This window comes from Leuresthes tenuis, unplaced genomic scaffold (genome assembly GCF_036924035.1).
Source record: "Leuresthes tenuis unplaced genomic scaffold, fLeuTen1.0.hap1 SCAF_9, whole genome shotgun sequence".
NCBI lineage: Eukaryota > Metazoa > Chordata > Actinopteri > Atheriniformes > Atherinopsidae > Leuresthes > Leuresthes tenuis.
The window spans coordinates 15,085,424-15,113,225 of NW_027325363.1; the positions used below are offsets into that span (position 1 = coordinate 15,085,424).

Sequence of the window (27,802 nt, forward strand, 5' to 3'; positions counted from 1 at the left end):
CCGTTTTTTGTCTAATTCATTCTGAATGGGACAACCACAAACTCATTCAAATGTTGATTTGATTTGGATGCATTTTTCTTTTTAAACCACAGAAGTCGGCCTTCACTGTGCTTTAGATAGGATGCAGGTTTAAGGCACATCTACATAGATTTGTTTTCTAATCTGAATTTAGGTCCATCATTTCTAAATGTATGCATCTGTGTAAGTTACTTTGCTTTTACATGGGTTAAAAAGCTGTGCACACACCAGAGAAAATGTGACACCCCAAAAATCATATGACCTCTTCAAATGGATGATTCTCTTCGTGCAACCCATACTGTGAAGAGGAAGAAGATTGCCAGCGAGTTTGAAATATTCAAAACTAAATTTAGCAAATGTCTCATCGAAAGAAAATAACGCACTCAGGATGCTTGTCCAACCTGAAAATACACACATCTTTCTTTTTTATTTCAAGTGAGAAACAAAACTACACATAGCACCTCAAACGGGCTGGTTGTTCTTCTCAGTTTTATATCAATGAACATTTGACACATAGTGATTGTCGGGAGAAAAGAGTGGAAGAGACAGTGATCCTCCCCAATACATACCCATGTGACATGCAGGCAGATACAGACTATACTTACGTTCAAAGAAAATGCAACCTCTAGTGATCCTAGGAGCAACTGTGTGTTAAGGGTAAAAATGGCATCCATGGTGAAATGGTCGTGTTATAAAATAACATGTTTTTTTAGCCCTACCATGACAGTTTTCTAGCCCTATCCAAGTGATGATACAGTGTGAAGCCAAGCAGGAAATGAGAATGCTTTGTTGTAACATGTTGTGTTTACATGTAACCATGGCATCCTGTAAAATGGTGTCCATGAAGGTGACACTCGCCTTGTAAAAAGAATGTATTCTAGACCGAACCAGGATCATTTTCTCATTGCATCAGTGTAATATTTTGTCTAAACCCAAGCAGGAAGTGAGAAAAGTGTTTTAGTAAAGTCGTACCACTGACAGAATGTATGTTGGTCTCAATCTCACATCTAACAAAGGCCCATAGTCAGAAACGCAGCATTTGTCTCATGCCGCTTTTGGGGGCAGCACATTACAGGATGGACAAATGAGACAGTTTTCCCTGGAGGACTTGTTGGTCATAGAATAACAATAAATCAACCGACAGCAGAAAAACTAATTCGTTTAACTGAGAACACAAATAATCGTTACTTGCAGCCACAATTCAGTGAACTGCATCAGACGGTGAATACAGAGTCCTTCTCTATGTGGAGTACGTGTGGGGTTCAGGTGATTTGATTGCTGCCTGAGGAGACAAAGAGATGGACAGCAGCAGCTGTAGCAACCAAACTGCACATTCCCACGATGCCTCTGAGAAAACAAGGTCAACTTGCCACACTGACATGTCAGACACTTTCTCTGACACATACACACGGATCCCTGGGGTTCTGGAGCCGAATGCCAGCAGCATCCACTCAACATGCCATCAGAATTAACGATTTCCAAAAGGCGAAGGAGACGAAGCACATGAAGAATGTAAATATAGTGGAGAGGATCAGAGCGGACCACACAACAGGGGAGACGAAGAGGGAGTCACATTGCACTCTGCTTTCTCCCGATGATTTGACTGTACATTCCATTCAAACGGACCACCTGTTGTAGAGATCAGCGAGACCTGGCTTGGTTCTCACTACGCCGCAGTCCATCTTTCAGGGCTGTTCTGCTGACTCACAAAGGTTACAACAGCACAGTAATAAACTTTCAGATGAGTCTCTTATAAGGTCACTTCTGACAGCAGCAGTGGTGGTGCACTTTAGATTAAAGTAGCAGGTTTAAACTGAGGTGGTAAATAAAACTACCTGCTCTCAACAGCTGGCATCACAGTGCAGCTGAGTGAGGATAGAAATGCTCAGGAGGCCCAGCAGAGCTTGTAAACACTTTTAAAGTTCAGTTCATCCAAATGTGAGAGATTCAGATGTCTGAGATTTCCAGTGTCTTCATAGTAGGAACAGGAAACTATGTTTGTCTTACTCACAACAATTAAATAGCACATTAAAAGCACATCATAAAAAGAGGAAGACTTCTTCAGCAGTAAAAGTGGGTTCAATAAAGCCTGTTCAGAAACAAAACAAAAGTCCATCCACTGTACCAGAGTGGATTCTAAATCTTTAAAACAAATATTATCACCGACACTAATACTAACAATAATAGATCTTTAAAAAAAACTTTTTAAGTGACTTTTTAACCATGCAGACTTTATTAAAAATGGATGAATGAATGAATGAATGAATAAATAAATAAAGAAATAAAGAAATAAAGAAATAACACCACCTATGGTCCACAACTGGAGGAGTTAAATGCAACAGTTTAAAACAGTCATACTAAAGATTATTTACACTTTACACACATCCAACATGGACAATCTCCTGCATTTGTGTTCTGGTAACTGCAGAGAAAGCAGAGCTTTGCTTATTGTTTGCTTAAACTGAAGAAATTTGAAATGTTAGAACGACAATTTGTGAGTTCTGTGCCAATCGCCCCATTTTCATTTTTCTGACCTTGTAAATCCTTGATTCCTTTCTTTGCCTCATCTCCTCCGGTCTCAGTCAATGACATCTGACATGTGAGCGGAGGACGAGAGGAAAAGACTGAAGAGTTGAGGCAACAAGCATTTAATAAAACGAGACATCTTTTGCTTCAGATGTGGCTTTTACATGTGGCACAGATGCAAGATTTACCTTTTGTTTGATTACAGCTTACAATGTAATTTTATCATTTCCTTTTAACTCTCACAGAATGAACATTGTTTGTGACAACAAAGACATTTACTTTCAATTTAATCTGAAATGTGAGATAATGCGTCACACTCCTTTTCACACTATAGAGATGCTGAAAAGACTTCCACAAAGGAAAAGCACGTGCTTTAAGCTGGGAGGAGTGGCACAGGTTTCTCTGACCTGAGGCCAATCCCTCTTTGATAAGCAGCTCTTAGGTTTTCTGTCAGCAGTTACTCAATCAAGTTAGCTCAATCTGTTTGCCAGCCTTTGATCGCTACATAGCAACAAAACTTACTGCCCTTAGTCAGAGTTTCCACACTCAGCTATTCTGATATGCCCCCCCCCCCAACACACACACATTTAAAAAAATTGTGCCCACTATTCAATTCCTGACTTGATGTGGGACGAGGTCATCTTCCCATGTTTAACTCCCAGACGCCCATAATTTAAAAAAAAAACAAAAAAACATTGTGAATTACTCTCACAATCTCACAAATCTCTACCTACTTGTGTTACTGTGTGTCTGTGTGTGTTAGAGTGGATCTCACAGGGCCATTCCCTCATGCCTGCTCCCATGGTGGTACAAACGCCCCCTCCATCCTTTTTCCCACGTCCCAGACCACAAAATGGTCTCCATGTCAGTCACTCTGTGAGCAGTCAGAAATAAAATAACAAGCTGTATGGGAAAGGCCAACAGGGACAGTATTTTTTAGCAATGCTGATTGTGACTATACAGAAAAATAGGGAGGAGGGGAAAGAGGTCTCATGACATGGCTTCGAAAGTATGAGATGTGCGTTGCTTGCTCCTGGCATACTCGGGCTAAAGATAGATTGCAGACACACTCATGCAAACAAACACACACTGAGCGCTCATTACCCATTGACTCAGAGGAGAAGGCGACAGCTTTGCCGAGTACCTTGTGGCTTCCAAGTGCCAACAATGAATCAGAGGTGTTTTCTGCATTTTCATGTCAAGACATCCTTTTGCTTCCTTTGTATGCAGGTGTTTGTGAATGCGAGCGCCAAACATCAGGGGAAAAAAATAAGGAGCACCATTGTTAAAGTGCTAGTGTTACAAAAGACAAATGGGCTCATGGCTAAAGAGCAACACATGCCAGCTGCATTGTAAGGTTACTTAACATTTGTCTCAGCACGACTGGTGTGTGAAACGGCGTAAAAACAATAAACATAAGTATAGTTACACACATTAAACAGCTTCACTATGTGCTGAACTCCGACCGCTGGTTACAATTATTGGCACCGTTACGAGTTCCTACACCTACTTCACCTACAATCCAAGGTGCTTGGAGAGGGGGAAAAGTCATGAGAAATCAGTACTCCAGCAACACTTCTAATATATATAGAGGGAATTTTATTGTTTGACCAACATATTTCAGCTTGTGGCCATCATCAGGGTCACCCAGAGTGGCGTAAAAAGCCCAACCAATGAAATGCAACCACAGAGATTTATTAACCAATGAGTACTTAGAGGGGTGGGCTAGTGGCCCAGAGGGTTTCAAACCAATTATTTTCCCAGGTTTAAATGAGAATAACTCTGCCATTGACATAACAGAATAATGCCCTACGTCATCTGAATTCAAAATAAAAGGTTTCATCTTCAGCAAATGCATGTAGAGGCTTTAAAGTATACAGTCTTGCTCAGAGATGATCAGGAAGGAGACACACAGATGGTCTTCTTAAACAGCCCTGTGGAAGCCCATAAGATAATCTGGTACCAGAAAATCACAACAATCTCCAAACATTTCTTTTCTTTTCAAAGCCTCATCATAGAAGTTTGTGCAGCCATTACATACAACACATGGCTGCAATTATCTATAGCGCCCAACATTACTGTAAATAAGAATATCCTGAAAAAACTAACAAAGAGAAACCAAAAGAAAAAATAAAACTACCATACTAAGTAATCTCCCTAAGATTTCGTTTTATGGTACATCATGTCGGATCTTCATAGACTTCCGATCCACATCAGGGTTAAATTACTATAAAAATGATTTGAGGAATGCGTGACGTGTGCACTGCACATAAATCCTGCTCCAGGTCTCTGGGTCATCCTGGAGTTCTTTAATTAATTTACATGGTGTTTGTTCAACAATCGATACCAACTTTCACTCGTTGCATTTCATCTTTGCACCGGAGCCTGGAAACATCTTGAGCAGTTTCATGACTTATTTATAAGATTGTGAAATGCTTGAAAAGGATTTCAAGATTCTTGCCAACTGCCCCGCAGCCTTTGGATTTGTTTGGATTTGGGACGCACGTTAACGATGGGAATTCAAAACTTTGCATAACATGACATCTCACAACACCTGCTGTATTCAGCCACAGCATCTTGTTCCGAATAGTACATCATAACATAGGTAAAGGTACCATACACCACTTTCTTTAGACACAGGTTGGACTAAAGAAAATATTATGATAATAATCCCAACCAACATGACCCCTCTGGGGTGTACCCCGCCTCTTGCCCGATGACTGCTGGGATAGGCTCCAGTACCCCCCCCCCTTGGGTCGCCCCAACCGACGGATTAAGTAGGTATAGAAAATGGCAGGATGGATGGAGCCCACCAACATCATCAGAAACTCTTGCAGATGCGATCTCATCTCTTGCTCACATGATTAGTTTCCCACAGGCTTTGCTTATTTTTCAGAGGAGAAAATAAAAAGTTTAATTCAAAATGTCCCGCAAGCTGCGATTGGAGGTCTTGGTTGTGATGCAGCAACAGAGCAATGAAAACAATGATCTCTTTTCACTGCATCAGATGTTTCTACTTGGAGAGGGCTGATTAAAATGAAATGAATGAAACCGAATTAAATCAAATCAGACCACTTTCTGTCATGACTCCACGGTGTGACCCAGATAATATATACATTACATGTATATGTATACACACACACACACACACACACACACATATATATATATATATACACTTCACTTTTATCAGAAGAGAAAATTAGGTGATCATACATTAACTGAAGTTTAAAGATAGACATTTGTATAATAATTACAAATGATTTAATAATAATAATTTGGACTAAAGCCAGAGAGAAACCATAAATCTACCAACAGTGATCTGCTGTTACTAAACAGTTTGAGGGCACAACAAACACGAGTCTGCTCGAGTGGAGTCAGCACCATATCGTCAGGGTTGCATTAGGTTAAAAGGATGTGCATTAGGTCGGCACACAGCTTTGTTTCATGAAAACAACATTCATTATTCAGCTGGGTTTTGTACTAACAACGAAGAGAGGGGGATCCTGACAGGTATCTCAGTCGTGGCCTGTGCCAGAGCAGCTCCAAAAGGACAGCGTGAGATTTAAAGATCAACTAGATCTCTCTGGGCTTTCTTTTAGATAAGATGGTTCTGAAATTGGGTACTAAACATGCATGAGCAGCATTTTCAATAACATCAAAATGTAAACATCACAACAAAACCATTAGACCCAAAAAGTATAAATGAAAGAAAGCTAAAATTCATATTCTAAATTGGTCATAACTCAAACATTACTACATTTTATTCACACTACAGATGTAGGTAGATATCCATGTGCAATTTAGATCACAAGCTAATTTAGGAGCATATGTGTTAGGACACACACTTTGAATGCTATCAACTCATTACAGTCCGCAGCAGTTGTTTTAACCACATTTGTTTCTCCAGCAAATGGCTCATGCTGCAAACAGCCCCTCTACATCTGATTTTAGTTTTACTCGATTCATGAAATGGAGAAGAGGACCAACTGGTGAGCTCTGTGGGATTTATGACAAATGTCACTAAATTAGCTGATTACAGACAAAGCAGGAGATTGGGGCTTGCACAAATCCTAGTAAAACTGCCAAACATCTCCATTACTGAGACTATTGTTATACATGTCTGCCCCAACAACATGTTAATGCAGTGCGATGTGACTCAGTTCTTACAGCATTGCTGTACAACGCAAGAGGATTCAAAATGAGACGATGGGGTGCGGTGTGCTAAAATGTAATCCATCAGAATATGATTCTATGCAATTCAACACGATGTGGGCAGTTTATTTTTACATTCATGGGTTGTAAGCAGATAGCAAAAAACTTACTAAAGAAATATCCTGGGCGAGCTTCATCATTTCAGATGTGTCCCTTTTTGTGACTCCTGAAAACACGGTACACAGCCATGTTCACATCGCCTTTGTAATGAATCAGTAAATAGCAGTTGGACCAAAAAAAAAAGCTAATCTTGCCAACAATAAACCCGTTTTTCCTATTCTCCATCCTCAGTTGTGCAGTTATCTAATGCTCGGACTTTACAGGACAGTGAGGTATGGTGCAATGTGCCGTGACTACAGTCAAACTACAGGAGTGTGTTTTATACTCTCAGCAGCAGTCAGCAGAAATCTTTCTATATGAACAATACAGTTTTGTGTAGTGCTTCTCGCTGTGGGTCTCAGGACTTGGTTCCTCTGAGAATTTCAGACGGTAATTACTGATCACATTTCTAAACAATTAAGATGCAGAGTCTCTGCTAACAACAAAGGCAGTCCTAAATTTCACAGTTGGTTTAGTTCGATTATGATTTTCTGTATTTGGCTGCAGAGTCCTAATAATAAGTGCTTTTTTTCTTTTTTCTCTGTTTGATATGTTAGTCCTCTGCTAAGGCAGAGTTCTGATTTCAGTGGCATTTGTCTCAAAGAAATCAGGCTGAAATTTTCAGCTGAACCTTTTTTTATGAAAGGAGGGAGAGTATGTCACACCCAGAGAATAAATATGTTTATAAATAAATATATTTATATAATATAAATTAAATGTGTGTGTTTTTATTTGAATTACTTTCTTTCACTGCACGATAAGGCAATTGTTGGGTAAATATTTCAGTGTTTTCCTGCTTAAGGATCTTACATTCGTATAATTTCTGTCTTCATTCTTATTCATTCTTACTGTTTCAATGATTGCTGCTTCTATTGTCAAACTGGGACGTGTTGTCTGATGTGGCTGTGCAATCAGCCGTGAGGGCCACCATAGTTGCACACTAAAATATCACCCACAGCAAACAGACACTGAAGCTCTTAAACTTTGAAACATTATCTGCTTTCATTCTTGTTGATCCTTGGGTCTAAAAATGTTCACTGTAGATAAACAGAGAATTAATCCAGACTGTTTATGGCCAGGCTTATGACATGGTATCATCAGCCCACCCTGGCTAATCATCGTGACTTTACCCCCCCCCCCAAAAGAAAACACAATCCTTTGGTCACATCATCATGGGTTTATTAATGATAGCCTACAATAGCCCAGCAGCTGTTCCTCTGAGTTTATTGGCCACAATATGACTCTCTGGTAAACAAGTAGCACCGAAGTCCAGTCTCTATCACGTTTGAAAGCAAAAGAGACCAGCTGTAACACGAGATCCCCCTCAGCCCAGCTGTGACGTTATTTTCACACAACGGCAACACTTACAAGAGGAACTGAGAGAGCTCTGTGTGTGATGGACCTCGGAGCTGATAAAGAGGAGGAGCACATAAATCAGCTGCAGGTTCAAAACCTTTCTTCACTTCAAGCAGCCAATGCTGCATTTACATTTTCTAAGTTTTTCAAGGAGCCCAATGATTATTCTTAAATCATGAAAAAAAAATCTCCATGAGTTTGATGGGTTTGATGTTGCCCTATATATCGTGTCTTCAAACTGATCTTTGGCTTCCAATCACAGATTAAAAGCACATGCTTCAGCGCTATGAACTCCTCTCATGAGTACATCTGAAATGATAGATGAAATCAATCACTCCATGTGCAGCCCAGCAGCTATGCAAGTGTGCATCACAGTGAGGTCTGCAAACCGGCTCTCCCACAGCCTGGAAAATTCAGCCTAAGTATCAGCATCAGCATGAGCTCAGGTAGTCTGCTTTCTAATGTCCATTCATGTCATATTTATGCTCTCCAGGGTCACATATTTGCCTCCTGGGTGCCCTGCAGCTCTGAGGATGCCCATTTTAAGAACCTTGTCTCCTCTGATAACATTTTGGAAATGGAAATTGCATTTCAGTACTATAGAAAAAGTGAGACCTCTTGGGTTTTTCAGTTATCTTGATGGCGTATATCTTGTTACAAAAATCCTTAGCCACTCTCTCACATCCCCTTCTTTGAGTCCACCCACATGTATATAGCCACATATGTTTATCCATCACACCAAATGGATCAAAATAATCTTAAAGGCAACATATTTCATTGTGTACTGCTTATACTTACATTTCTGACAATGCAGTTCAACAGACCCTGTGGAGACCTGTGCAGGATTGTCAAAGCCACATTTCATCCAGGTTTATTTCTACAATTTAATGAAATGAAAAACCCTTTAGTTATCCCTAAAGGGAAATTATAGTGTTGCACTCATCTCTTTTTAAATAATTCATTATAAGATGTCATTGTGTGTGGTTATTAAATCATCTGAGACAAACATCCTGCTCCTTCTGCTCTTTTATGAAAACAGCATTCAGGACTTTGAGGATGCTGCTCAAACGTCATGATAATTTCCTTCTTAGATCTTCGGTTACTCACAGAATGATGGACATGTGGAGATATGAGTCTTTACAGCCCTTAGTCCAACTGTGCAGACACTGCAGCCTTTCAGCCTTTCAACCTGTCAGTGTCAAAGTTTCGAGGATTTGTGGGACATAAATTACATGATTTCCTTTTACAAATTAACCAAAGGGTGAGGTTCGTAATTTCACTGAATGAATTAATCTTGGCTCAAACATATTTTATGACACTCAAAGGGTCCATTTATAACACATCCTATATCCCCTCTGACAGTGTAAATAGTGTCAGTTTCAACATTCTTGTAAAACTCCTGCAACGCCCACAACTGTTAATTTTCTCTTAAAGCCGCAGGGCGCCGTAAAATCATCATTTTGACACTGGAGTCACTGTGACTGACAAGAAGGAACAGCTGGCTCATCTAATAGCCACTCTGTCAACCTTTGACCCAGAGAGAAAAAATAATTACTGGAGTATTTTGAAAAAAAATAAAAAGGCCTAAATGTCTGACTGGTACATGCTTGTCTAGCCAGCTTTATACAATACAATCAAAGCATAATTCTCTTAAATATTCGCCAATGCATTTCTGACTCCTGTGACAACAAATAATTTTTCCTTGTAGTGACCCAGATCTTTAGCTTGTTAGCTTTATACTGCAGGTTTGGATATCACTATTATAGGTAAAAGTTCTCTTAATGTGGTGACATGAAAAGAAGGATGCATCCATCCACCACCCTGATGTATACACACAGGTCATTATTTCTGAACATAATATGGGGTACACTGGCAAAATTACAACTTGAATACATTACTGAATGTATTCTTGGGAGGTGTAAGTTAGTCAAAATCCCTTTCAGCAACAAAAAGCTGCAGAGGAGAACTGTGAACAGACATATTAATGGCCCTGATAAGCCTGTTTCTGGGCTCTGAATTCATGCTTTTTAAGTTTACAGAATACAACAATCACCGCCCTTCCTCTTCTTCACAACTATTATCGGACAATCACTCATCTGTCCATGTTCAGAGGCTATAAACAGAGAAATTACAAAACACAAACTGCCATTATTACTAAATCCGTGTATCAAATTGAACCAGAAAGTTGTTTTCTTTGCTTATTATTTACACTCCTTTAGAGGCCAGTTTCATAAAACGTTAAATATAACCATTCAGCGTAAGTCATATATGTAATTATATCAGTTCTCACCCGAGTAATAGCTGACTGATTGTCTGCTCCATCTCTTACATAACATCAAACTCCTTACTGACCTCCTTGCAATGTTTTGGTAGAGTTTATTCCAGGGCTGATACAACAAATTATGGTTACTTTGGTTTGTTGTTTCAGCCGTGACCCAAGTGTCACTGAGCAAGCAATCCCACAGAGCAGAGTTACACTCATTACACTAACCTCGCTGCTCTCAGGATACACAAGTGCAGCACAGAATCATGAAGGACAAAAGATAAATTAGTAAGGCAGTTTGACAGTGGACAGATATTCCAGAAGCTAAACTATGTACTACTCGTTTAATTGCAAACTATATAAAACCAGTCCATGACTTATAAGTGGTAAACTGAATGAAAGCATCAATGCGCTACAGTGCCTGAACTGTGGTCTGGAAGCAATACTTTACTGCAAGTGAGACTGACTCCCCACAGAGTTTGTGATGTAGAAAATCTTTTTAAAAAAAGAAATCTGAGTATTGCAGATGTGATGCAGCCTGACACCCTCTGCTTTCTAAGTGCCGACACTCCGGCCTCCTAACCTCTCACACTTAAATAAAAAAGTCTGATGCGACAGAGGGAAACTAAAGAGAGAAATTGTTTCAGGGTATTCGACGGTTCCCCCTGTCCCAGCCTGCACCTCTGGCTCTGTGTCCGGTTCTCTTAAACCAGAATCATTCCCAGAGCTGCAGTCACCACAGATGCAAACTCGTAGGTTAATCTCATCGCACTAAAATCTAATAGTTTCAATATTGAAAGTGCACTTTTCCAAAATAGCAACAAAAATGACACTACTCAGCCAGTCCAGCATGAACCCGAATCCTATCATAGACCTGCCTCCCACCCTCAGGACACCATGTGAGTGTTTTGCTGGACCTAAACATTTCCTCACCACATAAAGCACGGTAACATCTGACTGTTTAACAGCTTAAAATCATATTTACATAATGCAGAAAACCTCTGATCAATGATCTTTTCCCTGTGCAGATCATAAAACCAAACCCAAGTTTAAAACTATGAGACTGACAGGTCTGTGTTCATTGCACATGTAGTACATACGATTAATAGTCCGAAGTCGTTTCTTGACTAGTTTAATGTCCACAGTATCATCAGAACTTATGAGGAAGGAATAGTTTGTGAGGTTACTCTGTGGTCATTAGAGGGATCCTCCTGGATTTTCTTGTTTATTAACCAATTAAATCTTGTGACAAGCTCACAGCTCAATCCGAGCCTGTTTGTTTGCAGCTGCTTTAATTGGGTCTGCAGCTGAGACAGTTATGTTTATACCAAAGGAGAAAGTGAAGTCTGAGCCGTAGTGATAGTGATGATGAGCAGTAATGAAAACGCGTTCAAGCTGCACACAAGTAATGCATGAGCAACGGTGTATGAGCAACGCCACACTCCACAGTCAGTCTGTACCACATGCAGCGAAACAGTAAACCCGCTTTAACAAAAATAACACCCGATGACAACAGGTCGTCAAGTAGCAGGAGACCTGAGCGAGTACGTGCTTTCTTTGTGTGTGTGTGTTCGTGTGAGTTCTATTTGCCTTTGTGTCTGAGGGAGTGTTGTCAGGACTGCGAGGGCACCATCTGTATGCAGCTGTCCGTCTGATCAGAGAACTTCAAAGGCCCTCTGAGCAGCAGTGAAAGGTTAGAGTAAGAGGAGAGTTGGATGTTCTGTTAGCTGAGGTGAGCTCCGAACTGACTGATAGGAATGGATATAACCTGCAGCCAGATATTGAGCAATAAATCTGAGCACACTGAAGCTTTCAAGAATAAAATGCCTCATTGCACATCTGCAGATGAGGCAGTCATTACTGTGTTAGAGCTTTCTGCTGGGCATCACTGATGGTGTGTTTCTTATAAAACCCAGCTGTGTTGAAAAAAGTTGCAAGAAGCCAAGAAACTGATCAGATCTAACCTTTTGTAAAGAGCTCCGCTTCCGAATATTTAGCAAAATGTATTTTTCTTTGTGAGAAAAGTTTGCTTCTTTTACTGTTCTGATAAGCGAAGACTGACCAGGCTGCAAGTAAACTTCCTTCACAATGTAAACATGCATTAAACTGCCCGCTGTAGTGAAAAAAAGTGCTGATTTTAAGACAACTTTCAACAAGGCGTGTCTGCAGAATGTTTCTTTGCCTGGCGCTGCATTATACAAACAATAATTTGCTGCTACTTAGTTAACACACGCACAGAGTGACCTCGATGACAGCAGCACAAAGTCCTGAGAGCTTTCTCCACCACTAACAAGCCCCCCTCCATCACTACTCTGCCATATTGACCCAGGTAATGGTGATAATGGATGTTATTCACATCAATAGAAAGATCAAACAGTAAAAGGAAACCCTTTACTTCAACAATTCATACTCCCAAGTGTACGGCTTCTACCCATTACATGGTTCAACAGGAAGATGCTGCACCACAACCGAACACAAGGTCCATGGAAACACTTGAAAACAAAGGATTTCTGATTTTTATTCCGAGGATCACATGTTGCATTGTGTGATGTAAGGCTACAGCATTACACTGAGTGGGAATTTGGCTGAGAAGCAAAGCCTGTTGTCACAAACTTAAAAATGTGAGGGTTACTGGATTTCTGGAGATTCTGCCGAGGACGACCACATGATCCACATGAAACCGAACAAAGTTAGCAAATACTGATGTCTTTTACTGGATATACATCTGGACATATATCCAGTTTAAAGGCATCTTTTCTTTAAACTGTGTTTTTTCAAAAAAAATAAATAATAGATTAATGAATTAATCGTTGATAAATAGGAAATTCAATCATTCAAATATTCTGTGCCATCATTTTGAAATAAGTCATGATGTTGGGTTGTTTTGTCCAGTGTTTTATTAAAGAAACACTGCTTCACTGCCCTGAGACACAACGCTTCTACTCACACAACACAAATCAGTCTTAATGCTGTTTCCTTTCCAGGAATCACTGGGGATCTGGAAAGATTATGCTTCACTTATTTTAACAACCATAAATTCACAAAAACAATTTTTAAACATCCCTGGACTGATAATGCACTGTCACGAACCAGATCAAAAACACTAGAGGGTTTATGCTTTTCTCTGTGGAGTGTGCTGCATGGGAACATGTAAACAGAGCATGAGCAGCTCCAGATCTTTATTCGGGACAAAGATAAGGCTCCAAATGCTGCAGACAATCTTTCTCCACAGAAGGACATAGTTTTTGGGCACAGTAAACATTTCACTGGTTGAAGAGAGGCTCAAAGAATGTGTAATATACACTAAAATCTGACAAACACATGCAATGATCTCTGCAATCATTTGTCAACATGACATACCGGATTAATATTTCTTTAGAATAAGTGAAGAATTTCAGACATGAATCAGGACTATTTTAAGCGAAAGAGAGGCAGCATCCAAATACAAACTGTCGGCACAAACTCTGCTCCCAAACACAGAAATGTGACAGTCACAGTCGTGATTGTAGAAATGTAGCGGAAGAGAGGTCTGAATTTAGACCCATCCATTTCATACCCGCCCCGCTCCGCTGATCCTCTGCCAGATTACTGAGCCTCAATTTTTTATACTGTGGTTGAGACACAACAAGGGCATTTATTGTCCATGACCAGCTCTCTTCTTCTGAGCAGCAGAAGTTGTTTTGAGCACACGAAACTGTGGCATGGCGCCTTGGCCCCAACTGGGAGAGGTGACCTTTAAATGACTGAGGTCTAATGTGACTGCTCTCTGGCCTGGCTTGATTAGCTGATTTCACAGGAAGTGAACTGAAGCCTTATCTAGGATCGGCGCTAACATCCTACAGCTTGTCAGACTTTCCCCTGATAAATAAGATGCCTTTCGGCACGGAAACAGTGGCCTTGCAGATCCAGCAGGCCTGAAAGGGAGTCCAACAACGTCATCAAACGCTTGAGATAATGACCAAAAAAGATTTTTAGGGTTCTCCTCACGCATGAACTTATTCCACTTTTTTCTTTTGCATGCACGTCCTGAAACTAATTTCTCCTAATTTCTTTCCGGGGATTGTTGGTTGAATAAAATCTAGGTGTCACTTCTGGAAAATGGTGATGTATCTGTTGTCGTTGAAATGAACTCGTGTCATTGTATCGATTTTCTGAATGTAAATAACACATCAAGTCATTTTGAGTGCTAATACTTTTTGTTTGTTTTTTTGTGAGCTGTATGCCTTATGCTATCAAGGGATGTTATGCTGACATGAACCGCTACTAAACCCCTCACAGCGTAAATGACAAATGAAACGCTGAAATTCATAGAAATTGCACATAAAATGTGCCTGACGTGGTGTGCTATTTATAAAGAACGTCATGATATCACATTACTGAGTGTGATGTAAACATCTTCCTCAGGTCAAATAGTCCAGTACTCAAAGAATGAGAACAATATATGGTGGGGTACTATAGATCTATGTATTACTTCAGAAAGCCATAACGGTAACGAGGGACAAGAACAGGAAGTGGGAGAGCTGTGGGAGTTTCAAGCGATCCCAGACAATGGCCTGAACTGAAACAGGAGATCAGCACAATACAGTGAAGAGGTACGAACCCGTCATATTGTCAATGGTAAACAGGGATAAGGAAAAGAAAAGGCGTGGAGAGAATTAGGCGGGTAGAGGTGGGAAATCAAGCTCAGAAAGAGGAAGGGCTGATGGTGAAGCACTCACTGGCCTGTTTTATTGCAATAAACAAGTAAAGACACACCATCAATCCTTTAAAAGAAAAATCTGTGAAGTGAAGGGAAGAGCCGAGGTACTCTGCATTCCCAACCATATAAGTCTTTATAAATGATATGCCTACAGAAATAAACACTCATGTTCACCTCGCAACTAATCAGCAGTGAATAAGAAGCAAAGGTGAGCAGTTTTTCAATCGTTCCTTTAGCCACGTGAAAATAACTCTGTAAGCCCGTGCAGTGAGAGCTGGACTTTATTTTAGGAATGTGTTTCTGTGTGAGCAACATAGTCAAGCTATTCTTTGCTGCCTGGACAGCGCTCAGCCACTTGATCACTGCTGGGACAGAGGAGAGCTGACAGAAAACAGACAGAGGGCTCCCTCATTAACACTCCACCTCCGCCGGGTGTCTCTGGCTAAAAATACATGCAGCAAACTACTCAAACTAACAAAACTTCATGTAGCACACACTAGTCATGATGTTTCCAGTTGGCATTTTCACAGTGTAGGTGTCCAACTATCTTGGCATGTTTATGCACAACAAGCGAACAAAGCTAACACTGTGTGCCACAGTTATTCTCGCCAGTCTTCAGTGTTTAGTCCTCATTTATATGAACGGCACAAACTGCAACAACACACCGGCTGTGCAAAGGAAATACATTAAAAGGAAGAAAGAATGGGTGAAAGTGGCATGCCCACTTTATCAATGCTGTCCATAAAAAGGTAGTGTCACTGAGCTGTAATCTTCTTTCAATGTATGAAGAATGTAAAGTCACACAGCCACAGCAGGAGCGTGCAGAGGCCGGTTGCTACCATGAGTGAAATAATGTAAGCAAAAGGAGACAGGACAGTGTCACATCTCTGCAGCTGACAGGAACTACAGCTGCACGTATAAAAGAGCAATATAAGCACTGCAAGAGTGTTCAGTTTAAATGCTGGCAACAGTGCAGCAGCAGCTTCTGCAAGTCTCTTCAAAGGCTTATGTGCCTAAATGAATGACTGATTTCCACTGTTGTCTTAGCTGCAAGGAGAAAGCAGTATAATGAAACTCTGCAACTCATTTCTCATCAAAAGTCGTGCTCACAACTCGTCCTCATGTCTTTATGTCCGTCTGTTTACACTGCCTTAAAAAAACGGCAAAGCAAACATTCCAACTAAAACAGTGCAAACCCCTCCCCGGCTGTGTCACTTCTGCCTCGGGCACTTACCTCCCCAGGTGTGAAGGAGGGCCAGGAGTCCGACCAGCAGAGAGGCAGTGTCCCGTAAAGCCATGGTTGTTGGCCGGTGCTGGGGTGTGTTGAGAGGGAGTCTGTCAGAGACTGATCCCGTTGGAGAACTGACTGAGACACCCAGCGGGAGAGAGAGAGGAGCAGCGTGAGGAGGCAGATGATGCAGAGGGGGCAGAGACGCAGACAGAGGTCCTCCGCTGTAAAAAGAAAAGTCCGCCTCCGAGGTTCAGGCTCATATGCGTTATGTTTTATTTGACTTTTTTTTTTTTAGATTTGCTTTTACAACTTTGTTAAATGTCTGCTTTGAGCTCTCTTTAGTGACAATCAGGCTAGACGGAGACGTCCCTCTGAGTCTGAACAAGTTGTTGGATTTGGTATTTTTTGGAGTGGATAAAAAAAGAGGAGGAACTTCAGAGGGAGCAGCGAGAGGAGGGCGGAGGTCTGGAGGGAAACGCGAGAGATGTGCTCAAGTTGTAAACTGCTTTACTACATCCCTGTTGTTGGTACCAGTAGCCAAATGAAGCATAACGAAAATACTACAGCTTGTCTCATTTCTGTTTCATTACCTAGAAACCTGACAGGTCAGGCGTGCTTTTAAAGTAGCGGATGGGCGTGAGTGTTCATTCAGCGTAAAGAGGTGTCCACAATTTGCTTTTAAGATCATTAACTGGTAATGTCAGGGCTGTTGTTTGCTTTGGCATGTTGGTGAAGCAGTGGATGGAGTCAAAACATGAGTGTGAAGACAATGGTGAAGGTGATCCCGGGGGCAGCAGCACGGGATGGGCACATCACATCTTCTCGGACGCAGCTTCATCTTAAAACTCAGTTCCATTCAGGTAGAAGCATTGAACTGTACTGCTTTACATGTGCAAATATGGTAGAAAAGCTGGATGCAGCTATTTTAACTCTCAGATTTTGGGTGAGTTAATTCTGGGTAAACATTTGTTCCTCATTTATCTAGAAAGTGTTTTCAATTAATGGCACCTGTCCTCCTTCATATAATGCCAGAAATGATAGCTTATAGAGGATGAGCTTACAGAGGGAGACTGAAACCAGGAAAGATTCTATTTTTCTGTGGACTAGAATTCAATTTGATAAGCAAAGCCAAATGTAACTTAACTGTTTGTCACCGCTGCATCGAGTTGGGGTGGAAAAACAAAACAGCTTTGATATTAAAAATACTTTTTTTTCTGGCCTTCAACTAAATTGTTAAAAAAAAGACCATTCATACTGTGCATAACTTCTTGGCTTTTGCTAATTCATTACTCACACATTCGTTGATAATTCCTCTCTCACTGTTCATAAAGCTCACACAGAGTTCACCAGGCTTACACATCTACGCATTCCAAATTACAACAATTCCCCCACATAACCAGCTGAAAAATCATTCATGTCAAGTGCAGTTTTTTTCACATGTTGCCAAAACATGTAAGTCAGTTTTATAGATAAAACCCCTGGTCCAGAGCAGGAACGTGTGAATGTGTCCCATCCCCAACCTTACATCTATCACAGACAGGATTAAATGTAGCTAATTTGGATTTGTAGAGCTGCATTTTATGGACCATTTTAAGCTGAAGCAGAGTGTTACCATACATTGAGAAGGGAAATCTTTTCAAAATGTTACCCTGAGTTTCCTTTGCTATTGTTTTTTTTTTTTTTTTGTAGCTCTTGTCCACATGTGGTTCTAATTTTAGACAAGGAAGACAAGTGTAGTTTAGAGATTAACCCGAGCCTGAATGAAATTGAACCCTAGTCTGTTGGGCTTAAAAACTTAATACTGTCAGTCATTTTGTTTGAAGGTCTATAGGGAAACTCTGGGAAAACAGCCTCATTATATTTATAAAAATAAAAAAAAGGTGTATTGAATTTCTGTGACAGCTGTCCAAAGTTGAATGCTGTCTTCTGTGATGAGGCCTTGGTGTAAGTTCAATTTCAATAAAGAATATCTGTTCCATCCCATCTGTTCTTATCCCCGGGTGCATTGGCCTTTCCACCCGCTACACAATTTGTCACTTCCATTTTCCCATGCTGTCAGACTCGCCTCATTCCTAATTCTGATGTCACCACTCTGTTCCAATGATCTTCTTGCCTGCTTAGATCTCAGCCAGTCAGCCTGATCCCTGTCATTTAAGCCTCATTTGTGTTGTGTCATACTTCCAGGCTGTCTTTGCACAACCCTCCTCCTCCTCATCTCCACCTCTTCACGATGCCTGAGGAGTCTCAATTAAAGCTTCAGCCACCTGTTAACTCGGTTAGTCCACTACCGCCAAGTCCAAACAAAACAATTAGAAATTTTTCCTTTTTAGATCAATAGATTAAATTTAATTATTTAATTTCTCTTTACTATATTAAAGGTTTGAAGTGGTGGTTCAATTTCTGTATCTTAGGCCCAATCCCAGTTCTCCCTTTTGGCCTTGCCACCTCACCCTACCCTTCCATTTTGCAGGGATATGGTGTTTGTTTTCTTCATCTAGTCCTTCAGCTTAGATGACCATTATTCCTTTATGCCCAAAAGAAAATGAGCGCCTTTGCAAAACAGATGGCCTTTAAAAAGTGTGCTTCATTCCTTGATTCTAAGATTCAAGCTAAAGCTATAGACATACATGAGAACTGAATCGGGCTCACACCAAAAACTTTGCACTTTGTGTACAGTGCTGCAGTCTCCGATAGGTAAAGCAGTTTAGCATACAGAAAGGTTTTAATTTCAGAATTTGGATATTTATAGCACTTGCTAATCTCTAACAGAGCTCCCAAACATTAGTGGGATGTTGCTATGAAAATAAATTCTCATGGTACCACAGGGCACCTCGGAAAAGACACTTTTTATGTTTTGGTTTTATGTGAAGCATTTTATAGACTGTGATATTTATCTTGAAAGGTGCTATATGAGTACACTTTTTTTACTTGCTTAACTAAAAATTAATAAAGATTGCTACAAGCTGTAGAGGAGACCACACACATGCACAGAATATCTGATATCTGAGTAGATAAAGTAGGCTTTAGATCAATCTGAGGCTCATATGATGTTGATGTTAGAGAGCAAGAAACTTCTATGAAAATGTACGTGAAAATGCTTGTTTTTTTAACATAAAAACATACAGTTTGATCAGGATTCACACATGTGATTTCTTTATTGATGCTATATTGAATTCAAATCTCAAAGCAGTGCAGCCCGTGGCCTTTCAAACGTCTTACAGGATTTTGGTAGTGGTGATAAAAACATTTATGAGGGTAGCTTCTCTTTCTGAAGCCACAATCATAAAACTCGTCCTCAGGTCAGCCCTTGTGTCCTACACAGTCATGAGCGCCTGATCAGAAGACCTGAGGGACCACTTTGTGTTAGATAAAGACCAACACTTCCTCCAGATTTTTTGCGCAGACGGCGATAAAACCTTGAGCTATCAGTGCAGTGTTTTAATCTTAGGATTATTTGATCCCATGTGAACTATCACAGTCTGTGTAGTTGGAGACAGATCAAAGGATGGCGGGGCGTGTCTTGTACGCTGATCCCTGTAACCTTCACTGCTGGTAAACGCCATCTGCCTTGTGCTGTGCCTGCCAAGTGGCTTGCCCATGAATGCAGGTCAGTACCAAATCGGAAAAAGCAGGCGATGATACGGAGCACAAAAAGTATTCAAAGTGGAGATGATGTCTGTTAGACAGGGAAAGTCCTCCGGAGAGAAAGATTTCCAGAAGGATAGAAAGCTGTGGTTTAAGTTAGGCCCTTTCAACATTTATGTGGCCTGAAAAAGCTGCTGTTGTGGCCTTTACTGTACGAGCTGTATTCAGTTCAGGATGGATCGGGACGTTTCAGAATATAATTTTTGACAGTATCACAGATTTGGGATTCATTTCTTTGTGTTCTCACCCTTCTCGCCTTTCTTTTGACATGTTTTTGTATTTGGTTACATTTTTTGGCATCTAAATAAAGAGGTGTCGAGAGAGCTTTTAGGGAGTTTGTTGACATACCTCTCTGCCAAACTCTCACACAGCAAGTGCGAAAACCCTCTGTGTGAGGTAAGGTAAGCTGCTGTGTATGCGGTGAGACAATAATTCTGTATTACTGTAATCTCAACTAAACATGAATGATGAGGTCGGCTTGTGATGGCAACACATTTCATTGTGCAGGTGAAATCGATTGAAAGTAAGGTTTTTATGACCTCAGCAGTGTTTTTTTGGGGAGCAACACTTCATAAAACTTTAGCTGCTTCCAAACAACTCTCCCTGATCTTAGAGGTGTTCATTGGGTCGTGTTGCAGAAAACTCGACACAACATCTTCTGTGGACTTCTGTATCGCTGCCACAGAGACGCTAACAATTGTACTTGACCCTTTACTTTGTGCTTTACACCAGAGGTTTCAAGTTGCTCAATTGAGTTCCTGTGAAATGCTTTTCATTAAGTTTTTCAGCCTAATGTACAGTAATCATTCAGAAAAGACAGCAACAAATACTAAATAACAGCAAGTAGTCTCCCAACACTTACTGTGTTTCCTGAAAGGAAAACAACCATATTTTGACTGGCGATGTAAAGCCCAATGTTGATGCCTTCATTTCCGTCAGGTTGAGGCACGGACCTTATGGTTTGCAATGATAGCAGATAACCAGCTGTTCTCAAAACAACTACATTGTTCTGCCTCTCAAGGTCAGTAAGTTATGACCAAGTCTTTGAAGCAGCCAACATGGATGTGGCATAAGAACATAGAGTATACAAATAGGAGAACTTGGTGGGATTTTTTCCCCCAATAACCCCTCCTTGCAAACAAATTTCAAGAATGTCCCCTTTTCACCCTTTTTTAATATGATACATCCTGGACAGGGCGTTTGGGAATATCCCGGGGCCACTGGTTTTGGGAATGAGGCAGAGGGAAGCAAGAAAATCACCGTCCACTCCCCCACAAAGTTCCCAAGGACTGCAAACCCCCGAACAGTTAATGGGGGTTTCAACCTGCTGACAAGGGAAATCCTCTGCTTATCAACGGTTCTGCAAATTCACTAATAAACTCAGTCTGCTTTTATGTAATATTGAATGTTTGTGACTGAATGTTTTTTTAACATTTCAATCTGGGAACCCATCATATATGAAAATATTTGTTTGGAGAATATTTATGTATAAACGTGTGGTCCATCAGATAAATGGACTTTTTTTTACCCTTGAACTTTATTACTTAAGAGTTCAACCAATTAGATTAAAACACAAAGATCAGAATGAGGAAGCAGCTACCGTGGATCTGTTGGGGTAATGAGAAAAGAAAGATTTTTTTTTTTTTTTAAATCTGCCAACTAGCACCTTAAGGCTCCCTGATAAAATGGCTAATCTTCCTTGCACAAAAGTCATAAATGAAGTGATTAATCCTCTAACGGATCAATTACAACACAGTAGTTTGTGAAATTGTCTCAAAACCTGAACTATAGAACTATTTTCTTGTTCTTGGACATGGCTTTTTTCTTCTTTTGCTGCTTGAAGACTCATAAAAGTCACAAATAATATTATTTTTAGTCTGCAATAGGAGACTGGAGGGGAACATACCCAAATTACTTTTCGCACTTTACTTTTCTACACTTAATTTCTGCTTTGACTTGCTGTTTGTTTCCGTTTAGATGCTAAAGACTACTTAGATAACAATACACCATGGCTTGTCTTAAAAGAAACCCTTTCATGTTGTCTAGCACATGATAGAAAGCTCAGTTGTATGGTTGCCAGGGTGAGCCTCATTTACAAACAGCACAAAACAGGCTGCAGGCACAAAAGAACCTCCAAATGAAGTAAATTTCTTAAGAAATCATGCCATGAAAAATTGAGAATTAGTATCCCTTTATCAAGACATCTCATGAGACAGCAACACAAAATAAGATTTCTGACACATAATTGAGGTGATTAAACACAATCATATGTTAGATATATTTCAGGGTGTAGTAATACTTATTCTCATGTCACTGTGGCAACAAGCAATAATTATCACACTGTATTCATATATTTAAATAACATTCATAATAGGCACAAAGAGTATCATCTCCCAATAATGCCCCATTTGATGGTGACTGTGTAGTTTTTGTAATCTTGCTGAATGAGATATTTCTGCCAACCGCTTAAATAAATCAAGTAAGCAGATGGTTTATAAAAAATATTTAACTTTTGTAAGGCCTTGGACTCATCTCTAATGGCAGTGTAATGCCATTTGTTTTCACCCTTGATCCTGGCTCTTTTAAGATCATCACTCCTAATTGTTTCTCATCTCACAATGCTGTGTGTGCCATTCTTCAGTGATTCATGACTACACATGACTTCTGTTTATCGCAACAGGGCTTGCAGTGCTGTGCTCATGGGCTAAGGAAAGACTAAAGGAAGGAAAGGGAGGATAAGAAGCCATTCTTTCCAAGCCACTGAGGCCAGACCCAAGAGAGAGTTGTTTGGGGGGTAGTCTGCTTGCCCTGAATGAGAGACAGCTATTGTCCATGTTGCTCCAGAGGATGAGGGGCTTTGAGCGGGCACTGGTGTGGTGAGGGGAACTGGGTAGGGGGGAGTGGGAGAGAAATTAGAATTTCTGCTCAACTCCGTCACAACAGCAGAGATTTCGACAAAGGGACACTTTGATAACCACAGCGGCCAAGAATTACACATTGCTTCTCCATGGTGATTATATGTAATAGAGGCATTAATCATAATAAATCAGCCCACTGACATGTTTCTTCAGTGCTGCAGTCTGGAAAGATTTTGTTATTAAGAAAAATACAAAAGGAGGATGCAGGAAAAAAGGTTAATGACATAAATGTATTATCGAGTGTTGCAGAGAGAAAATAATCAAGCAGGACTTATTCTGCAAAGAATCCCAAACCAGTGAAGATCTCCAGATGTATTTTGGCTTTGGATGCTTCACCAAATGACTAAACTACTGTGACAACTGGAGAAAAAAATTAAAGCAATACAAAGACACTTCAAAAGAGCATTTTCACAAAGGATCTTCCTGGTGTCTGACAGATGCATAATTATGAGTCATGAAGCAGGAAGCTGCTACTGCTGCCTGCAAACTGTTGGAACATCCTGCAGATGCACAAATGATGCCTCCGGAAGACAGCTCAAAGACCAGGAATGTCACGCTGAGGGACCTCCGCATTCTTAGTCATCCTATTCATATATCTATGAGTCACATAAGGAAGATCCTCACTGCCTTTTTTATCTCACCTTCTGTCTCAGTTTTCCATCACTGCCCCTCTCTCTCGGCCTCTCAGCGCCCAGCAAAGGCAGCAGGCTCCAGGCGCATGGTTACAGAGGAATGCAGGGTCCTGCTCTGGGTCGTGGCCAGTCTGCACTCCACTGATTTCTACTGTTTGGAGTTTGTGTTTTCCCATAGAAGCTTGTGGCCTAGTGCCTAACCTCTGTCTACTTTCTAAAACACAAACCCAGTCGTACTCTAAAAGTAAATTTGTGTGAATCTGCTGTGCTGGCCAGAAGCCAAAGTCAACACTGACCCAGAAGATGCCGAAATACACCACAAAATCTGGTAACACAAACACAAAGCTTACAGTCACAACCACAACGATAGATTTTTCATGACTGTGGAGAAAGCTGCCTGTGCAAAAGTCATTGTTATTATGGTCAGAAAACTATCCAACACTTTCATGTAGGAGCATCTTTTTTGATAACTAATCAAAAATCTGATTATCACTGTGTAGTTCAAAGCTTGTAAGACATATTCATTTGGATGTAATGTGCAGATAAATGGTAACTAAACTCAGATTGGATGAGTCTGCACTCATTTACATTCACTGACAGCAAAGAATGATGTAATTTGATGCAGTGTGGTGGACAGTTAGTGTGTAGCGCTTTAAGTGATGGATACAGGCTTTAAGTCCTGTGACAGGTTTACAGTTATCTTTGTTTTCTTTTCTTTTTATGGTCTCAATAGGCAAAACCGTTGCCTCAAAGATATTGTTCAACTCTTTGGGAAAGTATGCTTCTGCCAAGTAGCAACTGAATTGACTGAAAAAGAAAGATACAGCACAGAGAATCAAAACCTGTAGTTCATTCAATGGCACGAACTTTCCTGGGACTCAAAAAGTCAAGACCAACTGACCCCATGATAAAATAACCAGCTTTCAACCAGAACAATGCATGTATACAGTCTGGTTTAAAAAAAAAACAGCAACACACTGATTCAATTATATTTAGACTTAGGTTGATATGCATTACTTTACAAGTTTTTACAAGAACCATCCCTTGCATGTGGCGATGGTGAAATGCTCAACTCAAGGCTTTAAAATGGTGGTGCACAAACCAGAGGGTGCAGTCACTGGTTACATTAATCTTGTATGTACAGTCTATGACTACAGCAAGCAGATGGTAGGCTTAGGGAAACACAAAGACTTAAACAGGGAAAAACAGCTGGCCTGCCACACAAACTTAAATGTTCTCACTGGTACTGTTTAAGATCAAAACTGAAGTGTAGAAAACAACAATTTAACTCCCTAAAACAAGGGGTTTTAGTACCTGACCATTTTGAAAACCAAACTGACATCTGACACACTGCAGGGCGATAGCACAGTTGCAGTGAGATACAAAGCACAACAGAAGGAAAGAAAACTCAACTATTAAACTATTAGAATGATATTTTCATCATTTAATAAGAATATATGAGCTACTGATTCGAGTATGGCATTCTCTGAACCACTGTTGTGTTTTTGGTTTTGCTATTGTGATTTGTACATTGAGATGACCAAATCAAAGGGGAATATTTTGACCTTATTTTTCTTTTAACTGCAATTTTTTGTGTTTTTTAGATTTGATTTTTCTTGACTTTACAGTCAAGACTGAGTGACTGTGAGAACGCTGCTGATTTATTGTCAGCTGCCTGTATAACAGGGTGTACTTCAGAGTTGTTTTTACTAAGTGGAGAGGCAGACAAAGAGATGGGCGTTGTGACATGTTTTCCAAAGGTGGAAATGGAAGCATGTCAGTGGGGACAACTCCACTGAGACATTGCAAATGACTTATCCAAGGAATATCAGATCTTTGTGGGAAGCGTGTCAGTTGGTAAGTTTGTCCTACTGTCTCGCCATCATCCTGTGGAAGCTTCTCTTTATTTCCCTTGTCATTTCGCCGGTACTTTTTTTTTTAACAAAACAAAAGGTTTATTTGTTGGCTTCAACAAAACAGCTCTGTGGTGTCAGCTTCCAGGTGTGAGTTCAAGACGAAGGGTACAGCTAGATTAACACTTTTGCTTGACGCTGATGGAAAACCTCATAAAATTGAGGACAGTCTTCACTGTGATGAGAACAGGGCCACACTTTGTCCACACTGATGTGATGTGGGTTTACTGCATGCAACTAATGTGGTTCAAATATAGATTCTACAAAAGTGGACTGGATAGATTAGTGATATGATTGCCACCTTTCATATGAGGAGATCTGGGTTCAATTCCCTTGCTTGAAAGTCTGCCTATCTGTAAGTCGCTGTGGATAAAAGCATCTGCTAAATGCATAAACAATTGTAATTGTTTCGTATGATAAAAGAAAGTACAGATTTTCTTTTTCAAACAGAATTTGAGTGGCTCGTATCATGACTGTTACTTGGATCATTTAAAGTAGTCTTATTTAGTTAGAAACCTTCCAAAGCAACAATATATATATATTCAACCAAGTGTTAAAACCAGGATATATAGGAAGATATGGCAGAATAAAGGAAAAAAAAAAAGAATTCAGGAACGTATCTAAAAATGGGACACTGGGAAGGTTTTGGACACATTTCTGAAGCTCATATCATTTAGAGAGGAAGGATTTGATTCACCAGAAAACAAACAAAGGAAGCTGTCTGCTGGCCTGCTGCAGGACCAGCGGGATGGTTAGCTACCATAAAAGGAGCAGGTCTAGAAGTTCTCTGTCATAGACAAAGTAACTCACAAGACTTTTTATAGCTTATTATGCTCCTCCTATGTATCCCTGCTGCATCATTAAATGCTTAAACAAATGCTGTTTGCCAAGTGTTCAAAAAGGGATTTCCCATGATCGGATCTCCTCTGCAAGAAAAAGAAGCTCGGCACTGAGGCTTGAGCAAGGAAGGAAGCATTGTTGGTATTGTTCTGGATTGTAAAGCTTTTTTGTTTCAGTGCCACTGAAGTCACTGATGTACTGGAAGAATACAGTTCAACATCTGAGACTGTGCCAATGTAAATGGGAAAGGGTTAAGCAAACTGGACTTACAAGGTAGTAGGTAGCAGAAAAGGTCCAAATACTGTAAATTATGGTTTATTTTTCCCTTATGTCCTACATATACACTCACAAAGCAGAGCTTTCGTTGACGGTGGCCTACATTTCTTTACTGAAGGTCACAACATAACCATAATCATTTTAAGCCTTACCCTGACCTGAATAACCTGAACCCACGTCTTCACCCTGAAATCTGTTTGAATTATGAAGAATTGCATTTTCGTCCTCAGCAAAGGAAACAGGTCCTCACAACCTGACTGTATAACACGAGGAACACACACACAGACAAGTTTCCAAGCTACAAAAACTGTATTTATTTTCAAATCAAATGAAGAGAATTAATCATCAAAATATCCTTCTGGTTATTGGATAAATGACAAACAAGAAAGGTTGGTGGGTGTGCAGATACATACATATATGTATAATTGCTGAGATTTAAAACCTCTTTTCCAAGAGTGTCCTGGTCAAATAAGCAGCAATACACTAAAACTAAATAAAATATACAAATAGGTATAATAAAGGAACTATATAAAACAACATAAGTTGAACTAGCACAAGTTTAAGACTCCAAAACCTCGTAAAATATAACACCACAGTCATAAAAGGCTAAATGGAGACAGAATTGGTCAACACAACATTTACAACCCAAAATATGTGCTTCTAATATATTCAAAAATTCTTTGAATTAATTTAATGAGACAAGTTCCTCATACATTCAAATATGGAGTTTAAACATTTTATTTCAGCATGATTATGGAAGCAAAATACTCCAAAATCTCAAATGCTGACGAGTGCATGAAATAATGTTTTTTACCCATTAAATCTCTCCTTAACTCAAAATGTGAAGAGCTAAAGAAGATTTCACAAAAACTTTATATGGTTTTGTTTAACACATCACCAAGGAACGTTAACTGCTGATTTTGTATTCTATAATATACATTGTACAAATGTTTTTGTACAATGTCTTTTTCACATTTGTCTGAATGTTTATTTTTATTTTATATTTTCAATGTTGCTTATTTATCTTTTATGTTTCCTGTATGTATACTTTTAAATAATATATTCGACATTTTGTTCAACAAGAATCGTCAACGGCTCAGTGGTGTTGCGCAAACTCACCGGAAGGATGTGAAGAGAGATCACGTGACCTGACCAAAACAAGTATGGCGGC

The 27,802-nt window shown here is 40.0% G+C and overlaps 1 protein-coding gene across 3 annotated transcripts in view; it reads right to left on the reverse strand.

The window, feature by feature from the left end:
• The window catches only part of mcamb (melanoma cell adhesion molecule b), a 38,096-nt gene extending 21,538 nt beyond the window's left edge, over positions 1 to 16,558 (reverse strand). For all 3 annotated transcript variants that reach the window (XM_072392494.1, XM_072392493.1, XM_072392492.1), the window contains exon 1: positions 16,411 to 16,558. In XM_072392494.1, coding sequence (XP_072248595.1) covers positions 16,411 to 16,474 — 64 coding nt within the window. In that variant the 5' untranslated portion in view covers positions 16,475 to 16,558. The remainder of the gene's footprint in view (positions 1 to 16,410) is intronic.
• Between the last annotated feature and the right edge of the window lie 11,244 nt (positions 16,559 to 27,802).